Here is a 10,377-nt window from a genome sequence, read left to right as displayed (position 1 = left end):
TGACAAATGACAATGATAATAATTTATTTGGTAGCAAGGCTCATCTAATCACCTTATTCATAAGTATGCTTTATTTTGCATTAATAAGGGATATCTTTTGGACACAATTATGCATTAATCTAAATCCCCCCCAAAAAAAAAAAAAAAAAAAATTGAATTTTTTCCAACCCTCCTAAACAATTACCATCATTTTCAATCAATAAAACCAAGACAATCAAATAATACAACAAAGAGACTTTTTAACCCTTCTTGACAATTTCATTTCAAAATGTTATCAAGTCTTCCTTGAGTTTTGACTTTTGAGATTAAGCCACAAATGACGTTGTTGTCAATAGAACAAAAACTGCAATTCCGTTGTCACCCCCATAAAATAAAAAATAAGAAAGGGAAAGGCATGTGTTCTCATCTAAAGACATGTGCTCTCATCTTCCATATATGTAAAAAGACAAAAATACCCTTTTCACCCCGTCAACCCAAGTTCCAATTAACAAACATAAACTCAAAATGCAAGAGCCAAAACATACACACAACCTAATAGCACAAACATGGGGCTCTTTGGTAAAAAAATTATTCATATACAAACTGAACATCAACATGAATGTATTTTCTCATAAGTTGAACAATGGAAGAAGTAAAACTCGCCAACATATGACACTCTACATGTGTTTTAGACTCCGAAACAACTCCATGAATAATCAACTTCTTCAATCTCCCACATCTTCTAAGCAAACACTCAACCCAATCCACAAAATGTTCATCAAGAATCATCCATCCAAGATCCAAAACACTCACATTCTCAAATTCAGATTCACCCTGCAAACTATAATGAAGAACACCTTCTTTCAAATCATCTCTCAAATCATAACTCAATGCAAGATACCTCAAATCCGGAAAACACACAGCAATCGACTCCAAATCAACAAACTCAACTTCATCATCAAATACCACGTTCCAGAGACGAAGGGTTTTCAATTTTGAACATTTTGAGATTATTTGGTAGAATTTTGACCAAATTACTGTGAAATTGCTGACGTCGACTACTTCAAGGTCATCCACAGGGTCGAAAATGTCGAGATGGAGGATACTTACATCGTGCATTTTGAATTGCTTTAAAGTTCCCTTTCCAGAAAGCTCAAAAAGCTCAAATGCGCAATCTTCGAGGTGTATTTTCTCCAGGGTGTCGGCTTCTAGACTGAATTTGTCTAAACTTATGGCTTTCACGTAAACTTTCTTCAATGTCTGACTCGTCAATTCGACTGTTACTTGAGCGTCGGTGATGGCGATTTCTGGGCTTATGAGCCCTAAAAACTCGATCTTGGGGCAAGCTGTGAGGAGTAGATTCAGATCTAATGATGAAATACTTACGTAACTTAGAGAAAGGGATTTCAGAAAAAGGAATCTTTGATAATTTGGTTCAACCCCAGTGATTGAATTATGAGCTAGAGCTAACAGTTCGAGCTTTTGTCGACCACAAATGTCGAGAATGTTTACATTTGGAGTTGTACGGACGTTGTAAAAGAGGCAACGCAAGGTTTCTCTGGTGTACATCAGCCACCCGATGACGGCAGAAGCTGAAAATTCGTCGACGTCGTCCATTAAAATGGAGAGACCTTGTAATCCTTTGGTTTGGAAGATGGTTTGGGTGATTAGTATTTCGAGTCTACTGGTTGTGAGATCACGGAAAACAGGCCAGTCGTCGGAGTTGAAGGAGAGCATATGGAGATGCCTGTGACAAGCTTCTCGCCATTTTTTACATGTCGTGGAAGCAATTACGACGTCTCTGGCTGCCCCGAGACGGGAGAGTATGTTGCCGATTACTTCGACAGGAACATGATCCATAGAAAGAATAATCTCGGGTATGAAGTATCAAGTATGAACCCTAATTCTAAAACGGGAAGAAGCTAAGAACAGGGGCTATGATTATCAATAGTATTCAATAATTCGAGATTAGCATAACCAATGATAAGAATTACACAATTGACCCAATTCGATAAATAATGATCACATCGAAAAACCCTATTCAACGAGAAACTATTGATACACATTGAAGAATGGGGAACTTGATAGGTGGGTTAAGGGTATTTAACCTGATTACTAGATACAAACCCATATATACAATTGGAAACTACAGAATAATTGGGGGAAAGAGGTACCGGAGAGGATGGATGGAGATTGGAGGGTAAGGTTGCGATAACCAACAGACGGCGGCGATCGGTGTTTCTGCAAGTTGGTTGACGGAGAACGGCGGACATCGGAGTTGGTGGGGATCGGCGACGGGTGGTGCAGATGGATTAAAGGATCTGTCCAATATTACGCATGGTAAACGTATAATACTCGAATACTATGAAACTGATAATTGAAAAAGATAAATATGTGTAATAAGATGTTATATTATTAATTATTGTGATTATTATTTTCCAATTTTATTGTTTTCATCTACACAACTTACCAATAGATTAGTCCATATGTTTAACATTTCTGAATTATTGATCTCATTATTCTCTTGTGTTAGATTGATTATTTATATTAGTTAAGTAATCATAAGAAAAAACTATTTCATAGAAAGAATATCGACATTGTAGCAATTATTGGTGATTTTATATTGGTTAATGTGAACAAAATTAAAGAAAAAATATAACTAATAGGATTGTTGACTATATAGTTAAATATGATTAATAGAGCTTATTGTTTAAATATGTAATACCAAAATATAGTGGTGTTTTTACTTATAACATGCACGTAGTTACTTCAAATATGAAACATACCCTATGTCTCTCGGGACTTCGGTCAATAAAAAATTTAAATTTCACTTGAACTAGGAACAATTACAAGAAATTAATCGAGAATGAATTATGGTGATCTGGACGTTTCTATGGAAAACAATATATAGATGAATACAAAACGGGTCTCAAGTCAATGCTTTTTTTTTTGTCTTTGGAAAGATCTAAGGATCGGTTTTGGACAGTCTGTTTTGATCTTGGTCCGGGCTTTATCCAGTCTAAACCAGTTTGGTCTCGCAATGTTTGTTTTCATTTTTTTCAATTTGGATTTGTGTTTTTCTGTCAAATTTTGGCTTTTACGATTCGACATCGTTTTTTTTCCCAATATGATGATGATGTTAATTGAATGAATTAAATTAAACACAAGGATGATGTTTGATGTTTAATAAATACAATGATAGATGTTTTTACTAACTAATAAATTAGACTAAATATAAGGATGATCTTTGTTGTGAAGAAAGAAGTTATCCCACAACAGAAGGACTTAAGCAATTTGCCATCAACGTGCTCGTCTGTTAGGGAGGTTGAGTTTCATTTAGGTTTTGGCTGTAAGACCGATGGATAATTGAACATTGGGGACTACAATTGATTTTTTTGATACCAAGGACCGATTCACGCCGACTTTAGACCGCTTTAAAACTGATTGATAGTTGAACAAGGGACCGACCTGAGGCTGTATGTTTAGATCGAAATCGAACTGCTCAGGCTTAGACCGGTCCTGGTCCTAGATCAGGACCTGTTTAAGTTGTTTTAGACCGGTCTAAAAAGTGTCATATCCACATCTAATAAGATATTATGAGGTTAGACTAAAATGACTTAGAATTATGAAAATAGGGTGTTAAGAAGTAGTCTTATTCACTAGCTTCATTTTAAATGTTGTCCATGCTATGTATGTTTGTCGTTTTACTATTGTGCCCCTATAATTTTAGCTTGTATTGTTAGAACATGTTTCATGCTTTAGTTTGCAATATTTACTCACTTATTACCATTGCTCGTATTGTTCACATTTTCATATGTAGGAAATCACCTAGTTTGGAATTTGGACTCACATTCTTTTAAATATCTAATATATCCAGAGCAAATTAAGAAATTGCAACAGGAATTTTATAAATTAATCAGACCAAAATTCAAACAAATCATGAGAATTGCCTTCTCTTCAAAGTTGAAAGATCTAATTCTGGTAATACCACAACCAGTTTGTCCCAAAAAAAAATATCAGCACTTATTATCAAGATTCATACAATTTATCCTTTCAAATATCCCAAAATAGGATGAAAAAAAAAAAAAAAAAATCACATTTGATAATCAAGACATGCCCACTTCATTCAGTTGGCCTCTGTCCCAAAACAGGAATATCCTCATACCGTTTCTGCATAAATAAAATATCACTACAATATTAGATTCAAAAAAAAAAAATCACTTTATGTATCATACAAATAAATAAATCTGGACATTACCCCAACATTGTTATTCTCCCAGAGTTTATGAACTCCATAGTCAACTGCCTGAAACACATAAATCATAACAACTCCATTACTCAATCACATTCTTTTATTATCTTTCTTGATAACCACATGTAAGTCACTAAACCACCATTTTTAGGGCACCATTCTTATACAAACTCAATTCGGTCATTCACCAATCATCTTGAGAAAGAGGGGTGTTAATATGTATAATTAAACAGCTCTCGTTAAGTCATTATGTATAGTTGATATATCAATTGTAATTTCCATGTTCAAAGGCATAACCATATGGCAATGTTTGTCAAAACCCTACATTTGTTCACCAAAATGTTCCTTCATTGTAATCATCAAGGCAATCAAGGTAGTTTCAGCTAAAAGTTGTTTTTTTCCTAGACCTAAAATCATTGATTCAAAGCTATAATATGATATATTTATCTTTACAGCGTATTAAGATGTTTATTTCCTTAACCTATAGGTCAAATCTATGAGCTAGTTCCTAAACGCAGGCAAGATGTTTTGCTCCACCGTTTCGAAATTCTAAATAACATGGATGGGGAATATGAGATGGAGTCAGACGTTGGGGAAACAAAACAAATCGATTAAATTAGGATAAAGAAAGTGATTCATAGATGAAAGTTGATAATCCACAACAAAATCAGATCTAGAGCGACAACATGAAGGATAATCCACTCTATGGACATTAAGAATTCAAACCTGAGAACCTGATTAATCTAACGGAAAATAGAATCGAGGAATATGTATGCGTATTGTAATATATATATATAAGATTAGAATGGATCGGAACGCTAACCCGTTCACCGACGAAAGCACCGGCGATAACGAAAGTGACGTAGACAGAATTACGGCGCATAAGGACTTTGTAAAGTCCTTCGAATAGTCCTCCGGTTCTCCGAGCTGCCGAACTCATGGCGATGGTGTAATCTCTTCCTCTTGTTGACGGGATCGGAGCAGAAATGGTGTTTGGGTGTTTGTGTTTTGGCCGGTCTAGGTTTACTCACGCTGCTTTTTGTTCGTGGTAATATGGTATGAACCCGAACCGGATCCGTTCCGGATCTATAGCTTAAGAACTTAATTGGACCTACGACTGAAGGTATGTAGCTTTTATATCCTGAAAATTAATTTCTGTAGTTTTTAATAAACTAAGATATAAAATAAGTAGGTTTAAGATACAAGAAGGTTACGAATTATGCAATAAGAGCATTCACAATTCGTTAAGCTTTCTCGTTAAATTCCAACACTAACTTATTGATTCAGAAAATGAATTGTTACACAAAAACATACAAAAATTTTCTAGAGATGGTACCAACACCTATTAGAAAATGAATCGTTACACAAAAACATACACAAAATTTCTATACATGTTTATCAAACATTCTTTGCAGACGACATGCAAGCAGAGCCGATTCAACCAGTTTGGAGCTCTAAATGAACAAAAAATTTGGGGCTTTTTAGTATTTACTATACTCAATATTATAAACACTCCTCCATTATCCAGGCATATGACCGATAATAATAAACTAAAAAGTTTATAAATGGTAGAGCTAAATTATTATTATTATTATTATTATTATTATTATTATTATTATTATTATATGCTTTGTGAATAAATTTAAGACATAAAATTAATTTTTCTAGCTTTTTTAGATGCAATAAACAATCACCAAGACAACCAATATAAGTGTAGAAGATATGGATTAGGATTATATCACCCATCAGATAATGTAAAACTCAAATCTAAAAAATTGAAAATTTTACTCCAGCTTCATTCGCATCAATAGTAATCAATCAGCAGTTAACAATGAAATCTAGAATCAAAAATATAAGTGAAAAGATTAACCCTAATCGGCTATTAAGCCTAAATAATGAAAAAAAATCAAAAGTGGAAAGTGAAAACACAAACACATTACCGTTTCAGTGTCCAGTGACAACTTTGAATAGTTAAATCATCAATGATTTTGAACAATGGAGTCTATGGAGAAACCGAGAATGAATAAGGAAAAATAAGAATTGAATAACAAAAGGTATTTTCAACGTCTATCAGTGTGGAAGAATCGAGATCGGAGATGCCTAGAAGGCTAGAACTGAGAATCAAAGTTCAAGAATGGAGAAGAAGAAGAACAGAAGTGCAATCGTAGAGAAGAAGAAGAATAAGAAGAGTAATCGTCAGTTGTAGTTGATCAATACTTTTGATTTTTGGGGAGTCAGACGCGTGATCGATACATAAGAGTAAACGTGTGAAACTGGATTGCGAATTAAGTGGGCCCCCTTAAAAATTGAGGCTCTAAGCCCTACCCTTACTCAAATGTACATAAGGCCGACCTTGCATGCATGCATTTTATATAGGTTGATTCAGACGACAACTACATGTACATTAATTATTGTAAGCTATTGGTTAATTTGTAATGAAATATTCACTAAAATGACCAAAGGAATGCCCTTTTAAGTTGCTTAGTTGTCTTCTTTACAATTATATTAAAAAAATACAAATTTTGTGAGGTTAAAGAAACAATACAAAATCGAAGATTATTTATCAACTTACTTGGTATAACTCATCATATATGCTAGATCACCATTTTTATTTGCATTCTCTACACTGTCTTCATCAAATGACATCCTTTATGAATGTTATGAGAATGTTGTGTTCTAGTATTTTTGTTTTCTCCATCGTCACATGGTATATATATACTAGATAATAACAATATTATGAACAATTAGTGATATCTTTCGCGAGCCGTGTAAGTAACTGGATAGACGCGATACTAACTAAGAAAAGAGTATATTCTACAAAAAAAGAAGTCAAAATTTTACTTGATAAACGTAAGTTAGCGAGTAGTCCAACATTTTTTATGGGGATTACAACTCTTATAGATAAATTAAATTTTGACGATCTTCTAAAATATTTTAGAATCATGTCACTCAATAACTCAAATTACAAATCATTTAAAAGCATGATTTAAAATAGGGCCATCATTTTTTATACCGAGTTATCCAACATTATTTCGTAGGAATCACAACTTCTATAGATAACTAAAATTTTGATGATTCTTTTAAAAAATATTTTAGAACCATGTTCTTGAATAACTCAAATTATAAAGAATTATTCTATATGTATCTTTACAATTGTTTGGTATACCTATGAATAAGTGAATATGTGTTTGATTTTATATGGGTATATATATAATATAATAACACCTTTTAGTTTTTTACAAATCACTTCAAAACATAATTTAAATTATGGTCATCAATTTTTTTTATACTCGTTAGTGCTTAGCACACTTATACTCTACAAGATTCCTCTCTCCAAAGATGCAAAACTCTATCCCCCATTATAAATAATCCCTCCTCATTATTTTAAACCTTTCTCTCGATTCCCTATTTAGCTGCAGTTCTCTCTACAATCTTCTGTAAGATTCTTCACTAACGCTTCTTCTCTTCTGATTTTCCCTTTCATCGTCATCATATATATTCATATACGATTAATGTAACTATCCTAGTTCTTTACAATCGATCTCTTTCATTTTCGTACATCTCGTTGTATTTGTGTATTCGGATTTATGGGATTTCTCTATGCGTGATTATGCACTTGATGGAATTTTCTACGGATTTAGTTGAATTTGTTTGTTTTCTAGACGGATCTGATTCGGTGACTCGCTTTTTCGACTTATGTCAAATCATCGCTTTCACAGAATATCCGTACACGAGAATGTGCTGAATATCTGTGGAATTTGGAGCACTCTCTCTTTTTTAGTTTAATTTTCGTGATTCATATCGATAGTACACTGATTTTGATCCTTCTTTTTGAGGTAAATCTATGTCATGTTCTTCAATTTCCAAAAAGGAATTACAAAAGCTTACATCGCTTTAAACCCTAATTCAACCATTAGGCGTCCTATCTAATCTGAGTTCTTATATTCGATTCTTTCTACCTTTTTCATTTCTTTCCCCTTTTTTGTCAATTGAGTGTTGAACATCCAATTTCTTCATTGTTTGACTGATTAATGTAATTAAACATTGAATTGTCTTGTTAAATAGTGAAGCTTGATGTTTTTTTCAGATAATCATGTCGTCCATAATTCTTTCTACACCATCCATGTTCAGAACTGCACCTCCAAGCTGCATTCCACCTTCTGCTACATCACTTCCAAAACTCCAATCATTTCTTCCATGAAAGAGCATCTCAAAAGCTTTTGGATTGAAATCTAGCCAATTTTCATGGAAAACCACCATGGCTACATACAAGGTGAAGCTCATCGGACCAGATGGTGATGAAAACGAATTTGATGCGCCTGATGATTGCTACATCCTTGATTATGCTGAAAGTGCAGGGGTCGAGCTTCCATATTCTTGTAGAGCAGGTGCTTGTTCCACGTGTGCAGGAAAGATAGTAGCAGGTTCTGTTGATCAATCTGATGGATCATTTCTTGATGATAATCAAATGAAGGAAGGTTATGTTTTGACTTGTATTGCTTACCCTACTTGTGATTCTGTGATTCATACTCATAAAGAAGCTGATCTTTATTGAGGTCTTGTAGTTGTGTGTCTTTGTTATGTACAATCGAACCTTTCTTTGCATTTTAATTATCAAATGGTAGTTTGTGCCTTGTGGTGGTTTTATGATGCTAGAAAAGTGAAGAAAAAATCTTGTGGTTGATGGATTTTCAAGTCTTGATAAAAATATGGATTTTGAAGTCTTGATATTTTAACAAGATAATTTGGTTTTGGGCCAATATTGTGTTCAAAGTTGAAATGAAGTTGTTTCATTGGGCCAAAATTTTTAACATTTTTTTTGTTCTTTGAATTGGGTTATAGTCTTCTAGAGGTAAACAAAGGCCCAATTATGGAGTTTGGACCAGGCCCAACCTCTACTAGGATTTTGAACACTACCAGTTTTTGTTTTTTTTTTTTAAAGCCTGTATGGGTTTTAACCAGTTTTTTCTGTAACGGTTTTGGTTATATTTTGTTTTGTTTTTTCGGTTTTTTTTAAGTGAAATTGAGCTAAAAAAACGTTCATTTTGGTTATAGTAGAAAAACCCAGGAAAAACCGGTTTCAGGTATTTATTAAAACATGTTACTAATCGACAGTTCGGTTGGTTGTTACATAGAAGTTGGGATGAGATTGGAACATGTTCGTATGGAATTGGTTTGAAAAATGAATTTTATTTTGTTCTTTTGATTTTGAAAATTGTAATAAGAAATTGCAATACATAATTTACTTACAAACATAAAACATAGTATTTATAATCAAAAGTAGGTATGGGTTTCAAAGTCGTATTGCATTGCATTTCTAAATGTTGACATCATTCATCATTGTTGTTTGATCTTGATCCCAATCATATCCCACCGCCTTGCATCGATCTTTATTTGTATCGCTCGACATTTCACACAAATTGTAACAATCTAATATGTTATTTGATGAAACCCGGGCCCCGATGAAAGATTGTGATGACTACATTCAAATGTCATATCTGCAAGCGATTAGTTTATAGAATGTTTTTGATTGTTGAGAGATTGATGGTGTGATTGCACTAACAAATCCACTACCTACATATATACACTAACAAGGGGCAAAATGGTCTTTTAGGTTAAAAATGGCAATATGTCTGGTTGTGAAAAAACGGCTAGTTTTAAACCGGTTTCCCAAATTGGATCGACTCAAACTAGTTTTCACTGGTTCATGGGCAGGAGGTGAAATCTATAGAAACCAAGCTTAAAACCGAATCAATTTAGTTGAAATTGGTTTCTTTGCATGGTTATAAAGGCATCATAATTAAATAATGTTTAAAATAATTCAGTTAACAAGGCAATGGCCCAATAACCGATTAGAAAAGCCTTTTAAACTGTTACTGCTTTTCTTGATCGCATGTGATTAAGGCTTATCTTTGTTACTGATGCGACATAGATCTCCGAGTGGTCTTCTTGACTTCTGCTGTGGCGGACATCTGAGGATTACAAAGCAAAGTCGTCAGAACCGCCCCAGTGACTATGCCCCGAGAGCAGGCTTTAACGATCAAGTTAGATCAATTGGTAAAGATGATATGGTTCTCCTTAGCTGAAGAGAACCATCTTGGTGTTGGAGATAGTGTATGGGCATGGTGGTTGTAGGAGGAGAGTGG

The 10,377-nt window shown here is 33.9% G+C and overlaps 2 protein-coding genes and 1 pseudogene across 2 annotated transcripts; 1 reads left to right on the top strand and 2 right to left on the bottom strand.

The window, feature by feature from the left end:
* Positions 1-438: 438 nt before the first annotated feature.
* On the bottom strand, positions 439-2,365 carry LOC145001934 (F-box/LRR-repeat protein At1g67190 pseudogene; annotated as a pseudogene).
* A 1,497-nt stretch (positions 2,366-3,862) lies between these two features.
* LOC144999591 (cytochrome b-c1 complex subunit 9, mitochondrial-like) lies at positions 3,863-5,262 on the bottom strand. The gene is made up of 3 exons (XM_078958720.1): positions 5,055-5,262; positions 4,238-4,285; positions 3,863-4,149 (listed from the first exon to the last, which is right to left on the bottom strand). The coding sequence occupies exons 1-3, from the start codon at positions 5,169-5,171 to the stop codon at positions 4,102-4,104; spliced, it is 213 nt and encodes a 70-aa protein (XP_078814846.1). The 5' UTR covers positions 5,172-5,262; the 3' UTR covers positions 3,863-4,101.
* A 2,283-nt stretch (positions 5,263-7,545) lies between these two features.
* Positions 7,546-8,865, top strand: LOC145002273 (ferredoxin-3, chloroplastic-like). Its single transcript, XM_078961572.1, has 2 exons — positions 7,546-7,668; positions 8,319-8,865. Exon 2 carries the CDS (start codon positions 8,490-8,492, stop codon positions 8,784-8,786), a length of 297 nt encoding a protein of 98 aa, XP_078817698.1. The 5' UTR covers positions 7,546-7,668; positions 8,319-8,489; the 3' UTR covers positions 8,787-8,865.
* The last annotated feature ends 1,512 nt before the right edge of the window (positions 8,866-10,377 follow it).

The sequence above is a fragment of the Lactuca saligna genome, chromosome 6 (genome assembly GCF_052625555.1).
Source record: "Lactuca saligna cultivar CGN05327 chromosome 6, ASM5262555v1, whole genome shotgun sequence".
NCBI lineage: Eukaryota > Viridiplantae > Streptophyta > Magnoliopsida > Asterales > Asteraceae > Lactuca > Lactuca saligna.
Note: the sequence above shows the minus strand (reverse complement) of the source record. Positions and strands in the feature narration are given on the sequence as shown.